General features: G+C 41.5%; 1 protein-coding gene across 4 annotated transcripts in view; it reads right to left on the bottom strand.

Moving 5' to 3' along the window:
* Positions 1-24,235, bottom strand: part of KHDRBS3 (KH RNA binding domain containing, signal transduction associated 3) — a 194,355-nt gene that overhangs the window by 77,877 nt on the left and 92,243 nt on the right. For all 4 annotated transcript variants that reach the window (XR_006820274.1, XM_046018882.1, XM_046018870.1 and 1 more), the window contains exon 5: positions 11,361-11,500. Coding sequence is in view for 3 of the 4 variants with exons in the window: in XM_046018882.1 (XP_045874838.1) it covers positions 11,361-11,500 (140 nt within the window). In the remaining variant the exon portion in view is untranslated. The remainder of the gene's footprint in view (positions 1-11,360; positions 11,501-24,235) is intronic.

A 24,235-nucleotide genomic window follows, 5' to 3' on the forward strand; every position in this document is an offset into this window, starting at 1 on the left:
GAGTGAAGCTTGTAAGACTAAAGGCAAAAGAAAATGCTCGTAAGCACTGCTCTAGGTGACAGGCTTATTTCCCATGAGGAGGGATGCAGGTACAGATAATGATTCTGATATACTCTGTACGTACACTGGACTCAAGCAATTAAATGGACGGTGGATAATGGAAGCTACACTTCTTGTGCGGGAGTGAAGGTTATAGGTGAGCAAGCGGAAGAGGCTAGAGTGAACGCTATGGTAATGGGCTGGAATCGGAGACATCAGTATCAACTCTTGATTCATTTACTATGGGTACAAGCAGTCATACACAGAAACACACACAGATGTGTATACATACATGGGCTAGTAGCATACATATGTTTCCTCGCTCTGTCAGCCGACAGGGCCTGGAAGCAAGGACCTACCAGCAGCAAGAAACAGAACCAGCACCCAGATCTTGGTCTCTCACACCATTCCCCAATAAAAGGAACCGGGGCTCCTTGGAGAAATGGCCGATTCCAGGGCTAGAGCAGGAAGTATGCAAGATGAGGCTGGAGCAACTTGTGGACAGAAGGCAAGGACGTACTCAAAAATAAACAAAGGTATGCACGTACGTACATATTATAACCAATAAAAAAACTATGAGGGTATATGAGAAGAGTAGAGAAGCCAACTGAAAGAACACCCACAGGCCAAAGCTAAGACAATGTGAGTAAAACAAATAAAGCAGTATTGGATTTTAACACAATGTATAAAACATAAATATCCATAAGTCCACACTAATATAAACAACTGACTGAAATAACAAACTGGAGAGAAGAAGAAAATCTTGCAATAATTTATGTAGGTCTTCTACCCTTCATGGGGGAAAAAAGTAACTTTAAGTGGGGAAACCCAACAACTATGACCTTTGCCCAGTTACCAAGGCAACATCAGCAGCACAAAGTCATGTGGACAGTAGACACCACTGTTAGGATATGATGAAAATGATACTTCACCTTCGTTGTTTTTGTTCCCTAAACCCGTAACCCCAGGCTTATCTTGAGAATAACACTAGACCCATTCAAGATGAGGGACATCTTCAAAGAACCTGACCAGTACTTCTCAAAACGTTAAAGCCATTGAAAAGATGCAAAACGTTAAGACTTTCACCCTTAGGTTACTTGTATTATTCCTTTTGTAAGTATTATATAAATTAGGTCTGTTTTGGTTCATCCTAGGCCACACAAATTGGCACAGTTAGAGTGGTGGTCAAGAGAAAGGACACGGGAGTCAGACCTGAATTCAATTATAGATTATGTTTACTGTCTTAAGTTCTGCTTTCCAGTTAATATTCAAACAAATCAACTCTGAATTTTCCATGCCAGTTACTCCACTGTGAACTGGATTACACAACCCATTTCTTAGTGTGTGCAGGAAAACGACACAGGACACAGAAAGTACCTACCACATCTCCTACTCAATCAAGATCAACAATTTATGTACATTTCAATCACTCTGAATTACAATGACAGACACTGTAAATGCTTGTCTTACTTGTATTTTTATCTCCAGGATATATTTAGAAACATCTTCAATATGATTAGAGAAAAGAGTAGTTTCTAATTACAGCAGATCGAATTCCTGTGTGGTATTTCAGTTAATCTGTGTTTATCCAAACTAAGGCTCCTGCTTCCTTATCTATCCCCATCCCTGCCATCCAAGGTACCGTATGGACCACAAAATATTCAACATCGTTTCTCAGCCTATAAATGTAAGTGTTCCATTAAATTGACAGACATAAATTTATATACTCAAAAGGCTCACAATTCTTCCCCAGCATCATCAACACTGTTTGGTTATGTGCCCTCTGGGTATATGGATTCACACTAAACTACCTGTTACAGAATTTCAGACAAGTCATTTGATATATGTAGCTCTGGATACTTATCTAGGAAAGACCCTTTGAAGATTCATTTTTATGTGTTTGCAATTCCATGAGAACTGCGTGAAGCAGCACAGCTGCTTCAAAGGAAACTCTGGTGAGACGAAGACATGCAGGAAGCAGCGGCTAACATAAAGATCCTATGCAGCATGTCCCCCGAATGCGACAAACGAAATTCAGGTTTAACAGCTGGGCTGATAACATAGGGATAAGAAGAGGAAAAAAGTGTCTGTTAAATGAGATAATAATCATCAGTGGGAATTTATCATTTTTTTTACTTGAAAAATTGATTCAAATTGATAAAATTAGGTTGCCACACTGTTCAGAATGAGGCTAATAAGAAAGAAGATCACACCTCTGAACAGAAAGCTTTGTAAGCTGAGGAATCGGTGTGATGGTCACAGTTCTTTCTGTTTGTGTTCTTCAGCAGTGAGACCCTGGTTCCTGGTTTGAAACTCAGATGTGGAAATAATCTAGAAAAGTCTGTGAACAGGTACTTTCACGGGAACAATGCTTTGAATGACTAATCAGGAACTAATTATTTATAGACTGGCAGGCGTTTTAGCATGTGATGAAAGAGTACATGCTTTCAGTTCCAGCATTCCCATCCTCAAATCTGCTCTGTCCCTTAGTTGCTGAGCCTCCGTTTTGTACCTGTAAAATGGCCTCAATAATACCTAGCTCTCACAGACAGTCGTGGGAGCTAAACACAGGAGGTATAAAGTGCCTAACCTGAGACAGTCACTTAGTAAGTCGTAATTATTACGCAGTCTTCCACCTGGAATCTGCCCTGACACCTTCCTTGGGCCACTACCAGAGGACAAGGGGAGAACAAAAGAGAAGGTATCGATCACATCAGTTAGCAACAGCACCTTTACGTACACTCTACCCTTTTCACAGCAGTATGGTGTGCAGTGTGGGAGAGAAAGAGTATAAACATATACGATTACACTGTTTGGCCTTTGTCTATAAATTTTATGAGGAGGAAAAAGCACTGGGTAAAACAACGACTTTGGCGGCGGAAGCCCTGACTGCTCAAGTCAGCCCCGGCATTACTGACTGGGCAGGACCCACAGCTGATCCCAAGCTGGGTGCCTGAGGGAGCCGAGGGCAGGTCTTAGCTTGGTACCACCAGTATCACTGCGGGAAGCTAACCTTCCCAGGGCACTGCCTGAGGCCCATGCCCTGGTGCACTAACCACCTAAGGGGCAATTTATTTCTCCCACAGAACCCCTAACAAACTCACGGACTTGTCTTTATCTCTGCAGTTTTCTGAGAGGGAAACTTAATTATTCTGAGACTTTCCCTTCTTGCCAGAGGTTGACAAGTGAATGCGAGGCTAGATAAGAGCAAACAGGGAACACAACCCAAGGTTATAATCCCTCAGAACATGCAAAAGAAATTGTCAAGGCTAGTGACTACTGAAGCTTCCAGACCCTCTGGCACCCTTCCTCTTAGCATCTTTACAGATGATCTGAAATGTGGTTCTACAGCAGCATGTCCACACTTCTTGTGCATCCTCATCACCCACTGAGGACCTGAGTCGGGAGCCAGGAGGTCTGGAGTTTCATTTCCAACAAACTCTTGCTGCTCCTGGGTTGGACCCAGAACACACAGACCTGTTCTTCATTCTGGGATCCATCCCATTTCCAACACAATTAAAAAATAAAAAATTCATGAGCAACTGTTTCATCCTATATTGTACAGAGTACAAAATAAATCTAAGGCAATTTGCTTCTTCCTCAAGAAGTTACCAACTAGCTATTAGTAAAATTACCGACCATATAAGACACTGTGAGAAACACAACCTCTTATAAAGTGCAAGAAATGCATTTATCTTCTCTTTCCCACCAGTGATGTATCCCCCTGAAGACAGACAGCTCATCACTTACTTCGAAGCCTGTCACTGTCTTCCAATTCTGTAAGCATGCCTGTACCTTTCTTTATCTAAAAATAAAAATTGCAAAAGTCTTTATCATTTCTAATTAACAGCCCTATTTCTGCCTTTGCAACTTTGAGGACAAGTCTTCGTCCTCTCTGGTAACAGTGAATTAATAGTAAAGGAGATTAAGAGAGATGCATACTTTGCCCAAGGTCTTCTATAAGAATTCAAGTTGTGATGTGGGATCATTTTGTGTAATCGGAAAAGGAATCATGGAACAGTTGGGCTTGAACAAATTAAGCCCACAGACATGATAAAAATTAAGCAGCGTTTGGATTAGCATGTGCTCAGTGTTCTAGCTCCATTTTACAGCTGAGGAAACCAGGGCTTAGCTTCGGGAGAGACCTGAGGAGGCCCTACAGCTCCAAAGAGCCAGGGGACTGATTTTCCCAGAGTCACACCCAAATTCCAAGCACAGTCCCCATCTTTTCTGCTTTCTAGTCTCTGCTCCTCTGCTTGGGATGACTTCCCTCTGGCACTCTCCTGCCTTATACCCATATTCCCCATTCAAAGTTATTTGTACCCAATGGGGCACCTGGGTGGCTCAGTCAATTAAGCATCTGCCTTTGGCTCAAGTCATGATCTGGGGATCTTGGGATTGAGCCCCACACTCCCTCCCCTCCCCACTCCTGTGCTCCCTTTTCAAATGAATACAATATTTTGAATAATTATTTGCCCCCTCATTTCTATTTCCATTCCACTTGTTTTTATATCTCCCATCCCCTTTTTACACTATTTTGCCATAATTACTTGTTTCTCTGACTTCCACTTCTGAAACTCCCTGAAGTCAAAATGACGACTTAGCCATCTCTGTAACTTCAATACTGTCACAGAAAGAGCTCGAAGAAACGCTGTGACATTAGACGACCTAACAGCAGGAACAGACTGACTGATTTTCAAAGAGGAAGAAATATGTTAAAGCTTCTGAACAACCAGGGTGTGGTGAGAGGAGAGTCCCACTGCACACCAACACTCTGCGGTTCCATCTGCCTCCATCTGTCTCAGCTTATCAGCAGAACTTGGTTAACGTTATTGTAGGGAAAAATCAGGCGGCAAATTGGGTGTCAAAAACCTTCCTCCAGTTGGCACTGACGCTTACCGGGGGCCTGAGAACATTCACCTGACTGTATGCTGCACTTGACACGTGTGTGGTCGACCTCACCGTGGCCAGGAGAACCGTGCTTTGCTGCCGTTCTAACCTGCCTGCCCCTGGCTGGCTTCGGAATTACAAGCTCTTGCACCAAGTTCTCACGGTCCTTATAACACTATTTGTCATGGATTTTGTCTTCCCAAAGCCTATTAAAATGATTTTAAAAGAAACCACACATTTTTCATTTTCTCCTTTTATTTCCCCTTAATCCACTCCAGTATGGCCACTCAATAATACGCCCCCAGGGACCGCCGGAACGGAAAGCAAGTGGATACTGAGGAAGGAGGAAGCAGCTCAGGAGGAGAAATCCATGAACCTTATGGCAAGAAAAGAAGAGAAACTCACTTCCCAGGGAAGTCCTCTACTACGCTCTGCCTGGGAAGTGCGGCATACATGTCATGTACGAATACCTAGGTTTTTATGAAATCAGAAGGAAGGACAAGAGGGTGAGTTCTGACAGTTTGGTGGCAGAATGTCCTGAGAAGGTCAGTCCAACAGAAAATCAAATAATTTAAGTTATATCCCAAGGAAGTGTTGTTATTTTTTAATAGAAAATGTCTATCAATAATGTGGACTAGTAGAAAAAGAAGTATATTCTCATTTTCCTCTATCTACCCTTTCCTTATTAAAAAAAAAAAAAAAGACCTTTTAATATAGATTGGTAGATTAACACAAATCTTATCATATACTGGCGAAATATTTATGACTCTTACATTAACTATTCAGCGCTCCTGATAACATTTCTCATAACTTCATACACTATGGGAGAAAGTATATCATTTTCAATCACTAAAACAATCATCAGCATCTATGATATCATTCATGATGGATTTAAAAAACAGTGAAATCACATGGAAATGAACGTGAAAGAGGACATGTGAGTGCCTGTGTCCCATCCAACCCCATATTTAAGAGGTTATGTAGTGTTCTACAGAACTGTGGCTACTTGTTTGCTCAACACAGCGACTGCCGAACACTGGTTTTCCAGAGATAAGACATCAGTGGGGCACAATCTAATGTTGAAACTATAAATAACTCCCTTACACTGAGAGCTCAAGCGCTGCCCACGAGATGCTGAGGACTGCAGAATCCCGGGGAATGCCGCAGCACCCCAGCACCTTGGCAGAGAGTTTGGGAAATGCCATCCAAAGATTTACTGTGGAACTTCAGTCCATGAAAGGAAAGAGGAAGGGGCAGGTAAAAAATGATAGAAACCAGAGTTGAAAATTTCCCCAATTTAATGAAAGCTTATAAAAAGCCTTGAGTCAGCTTTGTGTCCTGGGTCCAAACCACCACATTCAGCCCCCAGTGCTGATGAACATGATTCAGTACTCAGAAAGACAGGCTTCATCTGCTTGGTCCACCCTTCTTCCTCCTGTTTCTGGTCTCAAATGCAGGGAGCTAAGACTGCCTACTACCTGGGAGGAAGGGCCAGCTGGCCAGAGTAAAGGTCAGCGGGAAAGCAGCACAGAACAAGCCAGCTGTTTCGAAGAAGGGGTGAAAGGAGCATCCCCACAGGTCCAGGACAGACTGGCCCAGACCACTGGGCAGCAGGTCAGGGTGAAGGAAAGGACCTGCCCAAAGTGTGCTGCCTGCAGTGGCCCCCTCTCCAGCTTCCCTCTCTTCGGGGTCTGCGGAAGGGCCAGGCAGGCCACACTTCACAGCAGCGGCCCTGGAGGCATGCACAGGACAGACCGGAAGTGAGGAAACTTAAGTTTCCTCACATTTGAAACTGAAATAAAAGGTTTATTTAGAGTTTATTAAAACTTCCCACTGCAGGATTTAATTTTAGGTCATTTACATCTTTCAGCAGAAAAGTATCCTGAAGTGATAAGAATGGGGAACATTCATGAAGCCTCCAGTCATGACTTGTTCCACTCTGAAATTCCAACACGGTGACAGCCACATGACCATTCCCACAAAGCTAATCCCCTAGTGCATTCAGTCATGGGACAGCGAACTACATCAACACAAAACACTGTAAATGACTGACACTTGATCAGCAAGAGCCTAAAGGATTTGCTATTGTCCCGCACTTACTTAACAATTATTTACTAAGTGATTCCTTTATGCCAGGTCCTAGGGACACAAGAGCCTTTATGGGTTTACATTATAATGAAGAGAAGCAAATGAAAATGTGAACAAAAAAGGTAGAATTCAGTGTGATAAATGCTACTAAGGGACCCCCGCTTTGGGACTGGGGAACGATGACTCTCAAGAAGGTGCTCGGTAAGGCTTCCTAGGCATGGACCTTTGTCTGCCTCCCATATGATGCCTGGACAAAGCATCCCAAGGTGAGGTCAGTGGGGGCAGTGAGTGCAAAGGGCCTGGGAAGGAAATAAGCTTGGCCAGTTTGCCAGAAAGTTAGGAGACCAGTCTGACCACAGTGCAGAAAACCACAAGGTCAGAAAGGGCAAGGAGATCGCCAGGTGATGAGTATGTCCTCGAGCACAGCAGGAAGTTTGGACGTTCTCCTAGAGGCAAAGGGAGCCACCCAAGAAACTGAGGCAGGGAGAAGACAAAATCTACTTTAACAGGTCATTGAAGACTGCAAATGAAAAGGGGAAGAGCAGTGTGGCTAGACTGAGGTGGGGAGGAGGAGGTGATTAATGAAAACCAGACTTAAGGTTTATTTTAGAGGTAAAAATCAAAATGGCGTACTGAGGGATTGGATACAGCAAAGGCCTACTAAGACTGTGCACTGGGAATAATTCTCACAGGTCTCATGACCTGAAGGCCCTGGGCTTCGAGGAGTATGTTTGTCTTCTGTTTTATTACTCTTTTAGACCCTGAAACAGTGCAATTCCATGACCACGTCTTCCTCAGCTTTGGCTCCAAGGAAACTCAAAGCATAAATCGAAGACCAACTCTGCGACACACTCCTGTGTGCTAACCTCACCCTTGGGGTGTGGTAACCTTCTGTCCTAATTCCCACATCCATTTCCTTTTTATTCTGTGAGAGGCGCATACTAGTTTGGCAAGTTACTAGATGTGATTTAATGAGAAAGTAGTAAAAAACATAAAACTATTTCCACCATAGCTGTATTAAAGGTGCCATCATGAGCTACGATAAAAGTGCAGTGAAGGGGACAGAAACAAAGCTCTATGGAGGAAATGCAGCGGCAGAATGGATGGAGGAAAGCCTGGCTCCAGGTGAAACGCAAGGGAGGGCCAAAGAGAGGAGAGAGGCGTGGAGGGTGGAACCAGGGTCTACAAATCTTGGGCATGTCATCACCTCCCTCCCTTGAGGAATGGTGAGTTAACACACCAGTGGCCCCTCATAGGGCTGTTATGAGGCGTAACCTGGTTAATACCTGTAAATGCTTAGAAAAGTACTCGATCGGTAGTAGATGAAATAGAAGCATTAAAATAAGCTTTGGTGTGAGACACAAAGAAAAGCAGGATGTAAAGAGGTGAGGGGCTGGGAAGGGATGCGGAACTGTGGGCAGAGGAATAATGTTCACGAAGGTATGGGAAGGACATGAGAACCAACTTCATGAAATAAGCAGTTTCCAGCGGGGGGGGGGGGGGGGTGGAACACAGGAAATATGGCAAAGTAATCGGTAAAGACTAAACAGAGTGAGGCCTCAAGAAAGAATACAGGAGGACTCTGAGCACCTCTTCGGGGAATAGAAAAGCAGAGTATTTGAAAGATCTGGTACCGAGGAAGCCCACAGTCAAACGGAGGAAAGAAGGTAGGGGGCGTGTGAGGCGCTCTGCCCAGTGCGGAGTGCGAACCAGCCACACCTGCCACGGGAACGGTGTTCACTGCCAACACGATGGAAAGGCTGTCAGTGGCAAGCCATGGACATGTGTCATCAAAAGGAATAATTTTTCATCTGGGTAGATGGAGGGGTTTCTGCAGATACTATACTCAAAACACCAAAAACTTTCTGCCTTCCTCGTCTTTTTAATCTTAATTTAAAACCTGACAGTGAGCAATGCCTACGGCTCAATTGGTGAAGCATCTGCCTCGGTTCGGGTCCTGGGATGGAGTCCTATATCAGGCTCCCTGCTCGGAGGGGAAAAAAATCTTAAAAAACAAAACTAAAAAACCTGGCAGTGAAATTAGAACTTATCTTCAATCAAAATTACAGATCTGGTTTAAGGAACGCAGCATCCCCTAAAAAGTGCCCTCAACAGTGACACTGAGTGTGCTCTCTTCCCTTCGCCTCCATCCGGGAGGTTCATTCCGTGAATGTTGCCTCCTTTAGATAAAGGGCGTTTGCAGAGTGATTATCAGGGGAGCATCTCGGGAAGGAAGGAGTACTCTGAATCGCCCAGGGGGCCCTAAATGCTAACACGGGGAAGAGGGAAGCAAATGGAGATGACAGACAGACATGACAGAAATCAACATGCAGAGACCAGAGTGATAAGGCCACAAGGGAAGGGATGTTGGCAGGCACCCGCAGCCCCAACGGGCAAGGGCAAGGAAAGGATTTCCCGCTAGAGGGGAGCCACCACCAACACCTTGACTGTGGTCTGCCCAACACTGATTTTGGACATCTAGTCCCCAGAACTGCTAAGTCTCCATTGTTTAAAGCCACCAAATTTGTGGTCATTCCTCACAGCAGCCACAGGAAACTGATGCAGCGAGTACAGCTGACCCTGGAACACCACGGGTTTGAACTGCACACGGATCTTTTTACAATGAATACAGTAGTGTAGATGCATTTTCTCCTCATGAATTCCTTGTTAATATTTTCTCTCATCTAGCTTATCTTATTGCAGTAATACAGTATTTAACACTTACACAAAATATGTGTTCATCGACTACGTTATGGGCAAGGCTTCTAGTCAACAGTAGCTCATTAGTAGTAAGTTTTCAGGGAGTGAAAAGTTATACACAGATTTTCGACTATGCAAGAGGTCAGTACCACTATTCTCCCACAATGATCAAGGGTCAGCTGGAATTTCTTATGATTTAAAGTAAATTTAATGGTAGAAGAAATGAAAATGAGAGGGATTTACCATTTACTGAACACCTACATAAATTATTTCATGAAACCATCAACAGCGATCCATTATTAGCCTTTTTTTATAGAGCAAACCCACTTGGTACCATGAGCAGATGTGTTTATTTTACACTGCAAGAACACCTGTTTGTAATTGCTCTCTTTGACCATACCCTGATCAGCAACACTCAATAAGAAAACTGACGTTTTATTCTCCTAAATAAGCTGGAGATATACGAATGCTGTTTGAAATTATTTCATGCAAAATTGATCTGAAAAAATATATATCTAGTCACCAGTGAAAAATCTGTTACTTCTTTCTACTGAGTTCTTTTGTATGCAAAGATTAAAAAATTAAAAATACTTTTAAATAAATCTGAGATACATCTCAATATATGGTTTTGCTTAAACTGTCTTATGAATTCATTAAAACATTTTATTTTTTATTTTTCATTATGTTCGGTTAGCTAACATAAAGCACATCATAAGCTTTTGTTGTAGTGTTCAACAATTCCTTAGTTGCGTATAACACCCAGTGCTCATGCCAACACATGCTTTCCTTAATACCCACCACCCAGTCACCCCACACCCGCACACCCCTCCCCTCCATAACCCTCAGTTTGTTTTCTGGAGTCCAGTCTCTCTCACGGTTTGTCTCTCTGATTTCATTTTACATATTAAAAGTAGTCATCAGTCCAAAGACATAAAAAAAATTCTGTGCACCTGGACCAGCTGAGGAGTTTCCAGATACTACAATGCATTCACAGTGAATAAAATGACAACAGGCTTCTGGATACTCACTTGGTGCCTGACATGGTGCTCAACACCAAAGATGTGGCAAAGAACTGGCCTAATCTGCACTCAACAGGGAAGGCACATGCTTCCAAGACTTCAATTTGCATATCAATATTATTATTTTAAAACAAGCCTCGTTTTAAAATATTTTAAAAAATTAATATTAGGGGCACTGAGTGGCTCAGTAGTTAGTTATCTGCTTACTCAATGGGTCATGATCCTGGGGTCCTGGGATGGAGCCCCGCATTGGGTTCCCTGCTCAGCAGGAAGCCTGCTTCTCCCTCTCCCACTCCCCCTGCTTGTGTTCCCTCTCTCACTGTGTCTCTGTCAAATAAATAAATAAAATCTTTAAAAAAAAAATTAATGTTAGAGTGATAAATAAACTTGCGTATAGTCATCAGCCAGTAAGTGGTACAGGTTCTATTTAAACCTAGGAATATCTCACTCCAAGCAAAGTGAATCCCCTTCATTACAACATCATAATGTCTGAATATATTCTTGCAGGCTTTGTAAGGATATACTCTTAGAGCTGTTTGACTATTAATAAAGGAGACATTAAAACGGTTGCCATGGTACCCTATTCTAATGACAAAAAAAAGTAAGTCAATTAATTACACCTACCTGGTTATTGATGGGGTGGGAACACCTCTTGTACGCAAGGTAGGTTTCCCTCGAACAACTGGTACATCCGCATTTTCTGAACCACCGTTCAAATATGTTAATTCTTGGAGCTGTGCTTGCCTGATTTCATCATTATAGTCCTACACAGAAGACAGAAGACAGCATAACTCAGCTCATGTGAAAAATACAAAAGTATTTAGGACAAGAATAAAACAATTTTAATAGAAGGGCAAGGAAATAGCTGAATTCATAAAGTTCAACCTTTATTCATAGATGGCATAACCCTGTATACAGAAATCAATATTTTTCCCAAACTAAAATTTTCTACAATCAGCCATTATTCCTTCTGCTGGGCCTACTTTCCAAGTAAGATATTTATAAGCAAATTAAAATACCATATACAGACACATGGCACTGTTATTTACAACTCAGTTCAACTAGCAGTTACTGCGATCTGTGAAGGATCACTAACAGAGCTAGAGAAGGAAGCCTGGCTCCCTACAGCCAAGAAGCTCACAATCTAACAAAGGAGGAGGACATACATACACCAGGATAGCTTTACTGAAATTAAGAACCACGTGTACACATTCTTCTTGTACACTTCCATTTGGATATTACACTAGAAAAACACACCATTTTCAAAGCTGAGTACATCTTATTCTTGGAGACTTGCCCTTCTTTATCTTACAACTGTTTAAATATTCAACTGAGAAACCCTGGGAGTCATCCTTGATTACTCCTTTCCTGAATATCTTCAACCCCATTCAAGGATCATCAAGAAGTGTGATCTGTTTCACAATAAAATGAAAGTTCAGGTCTAAACTGTCAAAAAGGAAAGTCCTGTAACTCAGCTGTGGGCAATAAGAGCAGGTTCACAAAAGAAGTATCATCTAAGGATGAGTGTGAACTAACTTCCAGAAGAGGGGCACTGCAGTACTGTAGTTGGAGGTAAAAGCACATTTTAAGACCTAAAGAAATGGTGTCCAGGGAACATGAAGAAGTGCCATACGGCTGAATTACAAGATCAACTTGGGGTGTGTTTTTTTGGGGAGGGGGCCTGGTCTCAAAGTGGAGAGGAAAGCAGAAACCAAATTAAACAAAGTCTTCAGTCATTTTAAATATAACTTTAAAGGTTTAAAATTAAGGATACTAGAAAGCACTTTAGAGATTTAAGGAAGAAAGTTGCATATTTAGGTTTGTTTTTTAGAAATATTATGAACAATTGGAGGCCATCAAATTAGGTAACTAAGATGACAGAAAGACATGGATTTCTATAAAGACACAAATTAACAAAACTGACTCAAGAAGAAATGGGAAATATGACAGATAAGCCAAGAGACTAAAGTAGTACTCATTTAGTGTCCTGCAAAGAAAAGCCTAGGCCCACAGTCTTTAATGGTGAATTCTACAAATAATTAATAAAGAATTAATGCTAATCCTTCACAAACTTCAAATGAAAGTAGAGGGAATATTTCCTCACTGTTTCTATAAAGCCAGTGCTGTCGGGGTGCCACAATAGACAAAGACATTGCAAGAAAAGAAACCTATAAATGAATATCCTTATGAATACACGAACAAAGGCTCTCGAAAAAATTAGGAAGGCAAATCCAACAGCATAAACAAAATAAAAGGGGGAAATATACACAGGAATCAAGTAAAACTTATTCCAGAATTGCTAGTTGCTTTAATATTAAAAAAAAATCAATTAATGTAACACCATAATAATAGAATAAAGAACAAAAAATGATCATTTGAATACAAAGAAACCAAACCACTTGTGAGAAGAATCCAATACTTTAATGATAAAAACACTCAACAACTAGGAAATCCCAGAGTTAACACCGTATTTAATAGTAAAAACGTACAAGAATCATCCTAAGATGAGGAAGAAGATAAGGATGTCTACTCTTACCCCTTCTATCCAACATCCTCCTTGAGGTTCTAGTCAGGACAATAATGTAAGGAACAAATAAACAGTGTTCAAATCGGAAGGGAAGAACTAAACAGCCTTTATTCATAGATGGCATAACCCTGTATACAGAAATCAAAAGAATCCACAAAAACATTATTAAGTAATCACATTACAAAAGGTTTCAGGATATAATGAGATCAATATACCAAAATCAATTTTATTTCTTCTTTATGAACTATACAAAAATAAAATTAAGACAATAATTCCACTTAAAGTATCATCATAAAGAACAGCATAGGATTAAATTAACAAAATAAGAGCAAGATTTGTATACTGTACAACAAAATACTACTGGAAGAAATTTTCTTAAATCTAAGTAAATGGAAACATACCCAACGTTCATGGACAGGAGGACCTAATATTTTTATGATGAGAATATCTCTGCCTTACTCTCCCACCTCCCAGACTGATCTAGAGAGATGAGGAAATCCCTATCAAAATGCCAACTGGTTTCTTTGTTAAAATTTCTATGAAAATCCAAGGGACCTAGTATATCCAGAACAATTTTAAGAAAAAAAAAAATTGGAGGACTAATATAATCCCATTTCAAAACTTACTACAAAGCCATAGTAACAAAGTATAGTACTGGCTTAAAGGGTAGACATAAAGATCAGTGAAATAGAATTGGGAGCCCAGAAATAAGTTACTATAGATTGATGTTCAAACACTCTCTTTAACAAGTGGTACTATAATAACAAGGAGAACACTGAAGATAATGGAAGCCTTACACCTTGCTGGCAGCAATGAAAACTGGTCCAGCCACTTGGAACAACCAGTTAGCACTACCTCAAAAATGCTTTTTTTTTTTTTTTCCCTTAAAGATTTTATTTATTTATTTGACAGAGAGAGAGATCACAAGTAGGCAGAGAGGCAGGCAGAGAGAGGGGGGAAGCAGGATCCCCGCTGAGCAGGGAGCCAGATATGGGGCTCCATCCCAGGACCCTGAGATCATGACCTGAGCTGAAGGCAGATGCTTAACCCACTGAGCGATTCAAGTGCCCCTCAAAAATGTTAAACACAGAGCTACCATGAGACCTAATATTCCACTTCTGGGGCATACCCAAGAAAGTGAGAATATATATCCCTCCAAAAATCTGTACATGAATGTTCACAGCAACATTCATTCTTGATAATAGCCAGAAAGTACAAATAACCCCAATCGAAGTCCTTGACTAATAAAGAATGGACAAATAAAACATGGCATATCCGTACAATGGAATTTCATCCAGCAATGAAAAGCAGCTTCAATGAACCTTGAAAAGAGTACGCTAAATGAAAGAACGCAGGACTAAAGACTACACATACTGTTCTGTTTTACACAAAATGTCAAAAACAGGCAAGTCCATAGAGACAGATTACTGGTACTATGAGACAGAGAGGTGAGGGACAGCAGGGGACGGGAATGGGGATGCTTGCTCAAAGGTATGGGGTTGCTCTGAGGAATGATGAAAATCTAAATCAGATTGTGGTGATGGCTCCATAACTGTGAACGCACAACAATCCAGTGAACTGTGCCTTTAATGGGTGAATTGTAGGCATGTGAATTATATCTCCATAAAGGCTGCGTAAAATGCAAAAAAGTGAGTGAGTGGTTGACTAGGGAGGAAGAAGAATGGGAAGTCACTGTTCATTACGAGGTTTACTTGGGGGTAATAAAAATGGTCTTGGGTTACGGCGACAGCCACAGAACTCTATGAACACACGAAAAGCCACTGAATTGTATACGTTACAGGAGTGAATTTTATGTGATGTGATTTAGACCTCCATAAAGATATTAAGTGGAAAAAAGCACACCAGAGGCAGAAATTCCAGATGGAAGCTCATAATTCCAGTATGTGGTAAGGACAACCTGGAGTACGGCAGTGTCAGGCAGGATGAGGAAAGGTAGTTTTGGTGTTATTTATAATGTTTCATTTTTCTAAGAAATGGTAATATCCTAGATGGCAGAGGTATATCAGCAAAGTCAAGAATGTCAGTGGACATCTGGAAAATAAGAGGGATCAGTAACAAAGAAATGGTAATATCCTAGATGGCAGAGGTATATCAGCAAAGTCAAGAATGTCAGTGGACATCTGGAAAATAAGAGGGATCAGTAACAATGGTATCATGTTGTAATCGGTTTGGTCCAGCTTGACTCTGCACTGGCTTATGTATGACACATTAGTTCTGAGAAGTCCCATAACAATCAGACATAAAAACTAGAAATTTAGAAGTTACAGATACGGATACAGAAGTGGACAAGGAAGGGTTATTCAGGTGCTACACAGCACCGAGCAGGGCCTGTCGTCAAGGCGGGCCTGTGGCTGGCCCCAGAAGATAACCTCTAAGCCCACGGAGGGGAGGGGACTGCTTGCTAAGAGAGTTTCTGTACGCGTGGGTTTGAGGCCAAGCAGTACAGTGTGGCCAAAGGAGTCTGCCCTAGCAATGCGATCAGCGGGGAACCTTTGCTTTGGCTCAGGAAGTATCGTGGTGGTGCTGGACTGGGAGCAGCTGAGTTCAGACCAGGGGCGCCGTAGGCATACGTGATGGATCCCCAATAAAAACTGTGCACACGGGGTGCCTGGGTGGCTGAGTGGGTTAAGCCTCTGCCTTTGGCTCAGGTCATGATCGCAGAGTCCTGAGATATTGAGCACCGCATCGGGCTCTCTGCTCAGTGCGGAGCCTGCTTCCCCCCTTCTCTGCCTGCCTCTTAGCCTACTTGTGATCTCTGTCTCTGTCAAATAAATAAATAAGATCTTTAAAAAAATAAAAAATAAGAACCATGCACGCCATGGTGCAGGTGAGCCTCACTAGTTAGCAGCCCCTCAGGTGTGTTGTCACACATCACTGCTGGAAGCATCGAATGTGTCCTTGCGGAATTCCCCGCGAAGGGACACTTGGAAGCCTAGGCCAGACTTTTCCTCATTTTTTCCCTGTCTCCTTTCCTTACTGATATTGATCTGTATCCTTTTGAGGAAATAATCCATAATCACAGTGTATAACTGATTTTCTGAGTTCTATGGGTCCTTCTAGAGAATGAGCTTGTTGCGGGGATCTCTAGCAAGAAATCATCTGTATACAAATGTCAGCAATAAGCAGGATTGCTTAGGGCATGTTACTGGAGCAGGAGAAGGGCTCTGAACAGCTATGCACAGTAACAGAAGAAAAGCCACACAGGGGAGATGGATAAGGGGAGGCAAGCACCTGAGAGGGACACGGAGGTCGGCCTAGCATGAAAGCCACAGGAAGTGAGTGCTGCGTCCCATGGGATCCCACGGGATCCAAGAGTAAAGCCAACACTGATTTCAGCGAGGGTAGTGTTGGGAAGAGCGGAGCTGGAATCCATCTCAGGGGACGGGAGAGGGAGTGGAAGAAAGTCACAGACACAGAGCAGGCGGGCAGGTTTTCCAGCTGTGCGGCTCCATGAAGAGGAAGAAGAGGTACCGCCCCTGGAGCGAGGAATGGAGGCTCTTACCATAGAAGAAACAGGCTTTCCGAGTGTGAATAAAAGATTCAGGGGCAACAGTTTCCTGAATTATTTAGAGTTTAAAATATGAAATAGACTTCATACACTTATTTTGAAAAAATAATCTGCTATCTCTTCCTTACTTTTCAAAAGCAGGGTGTAAAAAATGACTTGAATCCTGTAGTGGAAGGCACTGTGGATTAGGAAAAGTAGTGTGAACACAAGTCGAAAGGAAGTCCAGAGAAAGCTGAAACCATAACAAGCAAACACTTGCAGAGGAGGGGGAAGGGAAGGGAAACGAAGGCAAATTCAACCTTCCATGATTAGTGGGACTGGCACACAACCAGGCGTCTAGGTTTTCTTGCAGACAGAGGTTCTTTCTCTAACTTATTTAGGGCACTATGATCTCAAAAGACTCATTTCAATCTATCATTATTTCACCCTCTCTAAAATAAGCCTTTTAATATGCTCCTTAACCATTTTACTAAAAATGTGTGAAGATTCATAAATTCTTTGTAAAGCACATGCTAAATAAAATGTGCTACATTAAATGCTAAATATTTGCCCTGTTGGAAAGTGCAAGGAGGTGTGACACAAAATTGTATGTGGTTCCAAAATAGGTTCATGGGAAAAGAACACGACATCCAAAAATACCAATACAAATTTTAAACGGAAAAAGAAATTGCCCTAAGTAAAGTGATTACAATGGTGTCACAAAAATTAGAATGAAAGCCCATTTTAGACATAATCTTTGTAAAAATACATTCTCAAGAAGACAAACTGTGTAGTCAGAAACAAATTATGGAATCTGAGTCAACACATCTGGGTTAAGCCTGAATTTAATGAAATGCACTCACCAGATTTGTGACGTTAGACAACTTTTTAAAATTTTAGGGAACTGTTTCTGTCAGATAGAACTATTGATAAAAATCATTGTAGTTATAATTTTCTTGGTCTGTAATGTCATGATTTGAAATCAGGTGGGAAACCAAGTGACGTATGTTAGCACACAGACTAAATGATAATCCTACATTTTAAACTAGTCATTAGTAAGTTATCATTTTAGCTTCCTATCAGAAAAATAAAATATTATCATATTAATTCAAACATGTCATCAATTGTGAAGAGTGGAAAAGTGATCAGAATTCTAATTACACAGGTACACATGGGATTTTACTGTCCAGTAAATTTAGAACACATTTAGATGTGTTAGCCTAGAGAATGGAAAAAACTTTTTAAATGAAATCATTAAAAATAATTCATTGAAATTTAGTGGATACTCAGCAACGAATGTTCTCTTCAGATATATTTGCCCAAACACACCAATGATTATGTCAAAGATTAATCCTGGGATCAATGTCTGTATTACAATCTATAGAAATAACATAAATGTTCATTATTTGAAGACTGAATACATACTTCTAGAACATGTATATGATGAAATATGCAGACACCAAAAAGAATGAAGGGAAATTTTACACATCCTCAAATGGATAGAGGTCCAAAATACTTTTAAGATTTAAAAAAATAAATGTAATGAAAGAATACAGGACTTGTAATTTAGCTAAATAAGCTTAGTAAATGCTTTCCATAAAAAGCAGCAATAAAAGCTGACCACACAGTTAAAATCAACCATTTCAGGGGCACCTGGGTGGCTCAGTTGTTAAGAATCTGCCTTCAGCTCAGGTCATGGTTCCAGGGTCCTGGGATCAAGCCCTGCATCAGGCTCCCTGCTCAATGGGAAGACTGCTTCTCCCTCTCCCACTCACCTGCTTATGTTCCCTCTCTTGCTGTCTCTCTCTCTCTCTCTTGCTCTATCAAATAAATAAATAAATAAAATCTTTTAAAAATTTTTCTATCTTAAAAAAAAAACAAAAACAAAAAACACCATTTCAGAACTCTGGGAACTGACCGAAGTTACATAAGAAAGTGAAAACACAGTAACATTATTAGTGTCAGGCATGAAACGTGGGAGTCTGGCATTTTGTCTGGGGATGCCGCCATCCCTTTTCCCCAGCCCAGATGACGTGTCAGTTCCACCACTGGGGAAGGACATGAAAACCAAGAGTTGGATGCAGGAGGAAGTTCACCTAATTTGGAAGAAAGTGTGTGTGTGTGTATGTGGGGAAACATGCCCAACAGCACTGTAAATACCAGTAACATACATAAAAGTCCAGTGAATCGGCAAGCCTAATATTCAGGTTTGGGGTGGGGCAAACAACAGACAGGCAGACTAGCCAGAAACTTAACAGCCATGGAGAGTCCTGATGTGTTCTCTGCACATCTCTGCTGAATATAAGGCCTGAAGAGAGCGTAAAGCTCCCCACACGTCCCTCCCCGACAGTGACTCTAGGCATGTGCAAAGGACATGCAAGGATCAAGACCTCTGTCACAAGTAAAGACCAGGGCTGTGACAACTGACCAGCCTATGGGTGCTCCCCCACAGCTCCATCAGCAGAGGCTGGAATCCTTATCAACACGGGAGTGTGAGCACGACCTCTGACTAACCGTCGTGACGTCTGAGTGATGCTGACGCCGAGGGCGCACCCAGTGGCCCAGGTTAGAATACAAGTGAGGAGAAAAATGAACCAAGCCATAAACCATGAAGTAGACAGACTGCACATTTAATCCAACTCAATCACTAGAAATGAAGGAAAAAAACCCACAACAACAATCCTGGAGACTAAAATGAATCAGAACGCAAATGTGCTATAATATGTTATCTGAAGTGTGGAGTTTTCAAAAAAGAAAAGAGACGTGCAAAGAAACAAGAAAATGTGACCCATATACAGAGAAAGGAAGAAAGAAAGAAAGAAATCAATCAAGCAAGCAAGCAAGCAAGCAGGCGAGCAGAAGAAAGAAGCTGTCTTGGAGAGGGTCCAGACGTTGGGGGAAAAAAAAGAGATAGAGAGAGAAAGATTTAAAGAAAAAAAAAAAAAAAAGAGAGAGAGAGAGAGAGAGAGAGAGAGAGAGAAAGTACAGCAACTACAATGAAATTTAACCAAAGGAGTTTAACAACAGATTTGAGATGGAAAAAGAATGAGTCTGCAAACTTGAAGATAAGCCAATTAAAATTACCCGGTCAGGGCACACAGAGAAGGAAGGATGAAGAGAAAGGAGCCTCAGAGATGTGTCAAACACCGTCAAGCGCACCAGAATATGAGTCAGGGGACTCCAGGACTGATGGGAGAAGAGGAGAAAGAAAAAGGCAAAAAAATCTTAAAGAAACAATGGCTGAAAACGTTCCACATTTCAAGAAAAATGTACACTTATGGATCCACAAAGCTTAATGAGTAAGAAGGATAAGCATACACAATTACAGTCAAATTAATGAAAATGAAAGACAAAATGTTGGCATCAGCAAGAGAAAAACAACAGATCATGTACCAAACAACAAAATCATTAAGGACTCTTCTCATCAAAAATAACGAAGGCCAGAAAGTACAGACTGGCATTCTACCACCTGAAAGATAGAACTGTCAGCAAGGAATTATATTAACTATCTTTTAGAGTACAGGCGAAATAAAGACGTTCTGAGAAAAACAAAACAATTTGGGGGTGTAGCAGATCAAAGACAAGAAAGACTAAAGGAAGTTCTTTGGGCTGAAAAGAGGTAGTACCAAATGGCGACTCTATCCACAGAAAGTAACAAAGGGCACCAGAAATGGTAAATGTGCGGGTTAATAAAAAGGTTATAGAAATACTGCACCACTAGCCAATATCCATCATGATGACAGAGGTAAAGATCCTCAGTAAACTACTAGTAAATCAATCCTAGCAACATGTAAAATGGCCAAGTGGGATTTCACCTAGGAATGCAAAGTTGGCTTAACAACTGAAAACCAACTAATGCAATACACTGTTATTTTTTTTTTTAAGACTTTATTTATTTATTTGACAGACAGAGATCACAAGTAGGCAGAAAGGCAGGCAGAGAGAGAGAGAGAAGCAGACTCCCCACTGAGCAGAGAGCCTGATGCGGGGCTCGATCCCAGGACCCTGAGACCATGACCCGAGCTGAAGGCAGAGGCTTAACCCACTGAGCCACCCAGGTGCCCCTACACTATTATTTAAAAAAAAAAAAAAAAAAAAGGAGATAAATCACATGACCATTTCAATGGGCAGAAAAAACAACTGGTAAAATTCAACACTCATCCATGATAAAATTCTCAACACCCAGGAACAGAAGAGAACTTCAACTTCCTCTGCAAGGTAAAAGGCAGCAAGGGAAACCTTACTGCTGATGTCATACTTAACAGTGAAAGACTAGGAGCAACAAGCGAAAATGTTCCACCTTCACCACTCCTGCTCAACAATGCATCCAAAGTTATAGTCAGTGTGATGAGGTAAAAATAAAATAAAAAATTAAAGACATTAATATTTCAAACGAAGAAATAAAACTTTTTCCATAGATAACATGATTCTGTATGTAGAAAATCCTAATGATTCCATAAAAGCCAAAAACAACAGACCAACATGGTCACAAGATACATAATCGGTGTATAAAAATCAACTGCATTTCCATATCCTGGTAACCATCTGAAAATGAAATGCTTTTTAAACATTTATTTACTTCTTTGAGAGACGGTTAAAGGGAACATGTGCGGGAGGGGCAGAGGGAGAGGAAGAGACAATCTCCAGCAGATTCCCTCACAAGCCTGGAGCCTGATGTGGGGCTCAATCCCAGGACCCTGATATCCTGACCTGAGCTGAAACCAAGAGTCAGACGCTCTAATACTGCACCACCCCAGTGCCCCTGAACATGACATTATTTTTAAGCTTTTATTTATTTATTTGACAGAGAGAGAGAGAGATCATAAGTAGACAGAGAGGCAGGCAGAGAGAGAGGAGGAAGCAGGCTCCCTGCTGAGCAGAGTGTCCGACACGGAGCTTGATCCCCAGACCCTGAGATCACGACCTGAGTTGAAGGCAGAGACGCAACCCACTGAGCCACCCAGAAGCCCCTGAACATGAAATTTTGAAAGCCCCATTCACAATAGCATCAACAAGTATAGAATACTTAGAAATAAATGTAATGAAAAGAAGTCTAAGACTGGCACCTCGAAGACTATAAAACACTGTGGAAGGAAACAAAAAATACCTGTTAAGTAGACACTTCACAGTCATGGTCTAGAAAACTAAGTATTATTAAGATGGAAATTATCCCCAAACTGAGCTACAGATTCAATACTCTATCAAAACCTTTGGAGGTGTTTGTTTGTTTGTTTGTCTGTTTGTTTTGCAGAAACTGACAAGCTAATCCGAAATATATGTAGAAATGCATAGGAACCGGAATAGCCAAACAATTTTGAGATAGAACTTTTTCTTTAAAAAAGAATCACCAAGCTGGGTTTCAAACACTCTGCTAGAAGGCTAAAGTAATTAAGAGCATGACGCCGGCATAGGACAGGTGTATAAATCAGTGGAACAAACTGAGAATGCAGACACAAATCCAGACATTTTTGTTCCGTGCATTTCAACAACGGTGTTGCACTTCAACAGGAAAAGGACTGTCTTTTCAACATATGGTGCTGGGATAACCAGCCAGGTATCAACACAGAAAAAGACAGACCCAGATCCTAGCTTCATACCATACATAAAAATTAACCTAAAATGGATCATAGGCTTAAATGAAAGAACTAATACTAAAAATATTAAGAAAACACAGCAGAAAAATTTTGTGACTCTGGGTTAAGCAAAGTTCTCCTGGTCAGCCCAGATTCAAGGGGAGAGAAGTCAGATCCATGTCCTGGTGGAGAAGTGTAAAGGGGATGGGGTGGGACATCCTGTGGCAGCCTACGTGGCTAGGTCAGCACTTCCTAGCCCACACTGAATGACCACTAAGACATTAAACTTCTTAGTCTTGTCAGAGTAGCAGTCTTATAACTGTTTATATGAATATCTGATTCTTCCCTGTCCTCCCATTATATAGACTCTATAGGGGCAGAAAAAAGAATGTCTTTTATTATTTCCCATGTATCTCTCCCATAGAAAGTACTAGAAACTCTGTTTCTACACTGAATGAACAGGGGAACCTGGGTGGCAGAGTCGGTTAAGCTTCTGACTCTTGATTTTGGCGCAGGTCACGATCTCAGGGTTGTGAGACTGAGCCCTGTGAGACTGGAGCCTGCTTAATATTGTCTTTCTCAAGGCACCTGGGTGGCTCAGTCAGTAAGTGTGTGCCTTCAGCTCAGGTCCTGATCCCAGAGTCCTGGGATTGAGCCCCACGTCAGACTCCCTGCTCCATGGGGAGCCTGCTTCTCCCTCTCCCACTCCCTCTGCTAGTGTTTCCCTTCTCATTGTCTTTCTCTGTCAAATAAATAAAAAAATCTTTAAAAAAAAAAATTCTCTCTCCCTCACCCTCTCTCTCCCTCCTCTCTAAAAAAATAAAACAAAATAAAAAACTAAATGAATACATGGATCTTCGTATTGGCTTGAGGGAATTAGGAAGTTGAACCATTTTCAGAGCCCAAGTAAAATAACTTATAGAATCCATGTCTCACCTTTTCCAAGGCAATCATGACTTAAAATTTCCTTTGCCTATAAATTCAACAGTTTTCCTCACAGATAATATAGTCCTGATACATGTGCTGTGTCTGTACATACAGTGTACGTAAGTCCACCCACTAGACCAGCCTGGGATTGCTGAAGTCAGTCCTACCTCAGGCAGCTGTGTGGCGATGGGACAGCTTCTCTAAATAAATTGTCTAAGGAACCAAAGTGTTCAATGTTCTAGTTTTTTTTTTTTTAATCTAGTACATGTAAATTATATAAAAAACCTAAATCAACTTTCCTAATAGAGGTATGGGTACGTTCTCTTTAAGTTATCACATTCTTAGCAATGCCGAAGTGTCTGGGAAGGGTTAAAACAGAAGAGCAATTGTTAAATTAACAAAGCACAAGGGGCGCCTGGGTGGCTCAGTCAGTTAGGCTTCTGCCTTCGGCTCAGGTCATGATCTCAGGGTCCTGGGATCGAGCCCTGCCATCCGTTCTCTGCTCAGCAGGGAGCCTACTTCTCCCTACCCCTCTGCGATCTCTCACTCTCTCGAATAAATAAAAATCCTAAAAACAAAAACAAAAAATGAAAAAGAAAACAAAGCATAAAACACTCGGCAGAAGCCAGCTAACTATCAGCACGGTGCCTTTCTTCTCCGCGCTCCTTATGTGTATGTCTGTGGTTATGCTGACCATGCTATACTGAGATCACTGGCTTAGGCTTTTCTCTTCCCCTATACTGCATCGCCCTGGAGGGGATGCCTCGGTCTTTTATGTATGTCTGCTGGTCCAACACCACACACAGCGCTTGCTCCATGGAAGGCACTAGTATGTTTATTTTGGAGAACAATGGATTTGTAGGTGATTTTAGTGTCACAAAAAGGCTTAGGAGGTGTGAGTTCCAAAACTTGAACTAGTGTTTATGCTCTTCAACCTTCTTGGCTATGTAGCCTTACCAGTATT

This window comes from Meles meles, chromosome 1, assembly GCF_922984935.1.
Source record: "Meles meles chromosome 1, mMelMel3.1 paternal haplotype, whole genome shotgun sequence".
In the NCBI taxonomy this organism is placed as follows: Eukaryota; Metazoa; Chordata; class Mammalia; order Carnivora; family Mustelidae; genus Meles; species Meles meles.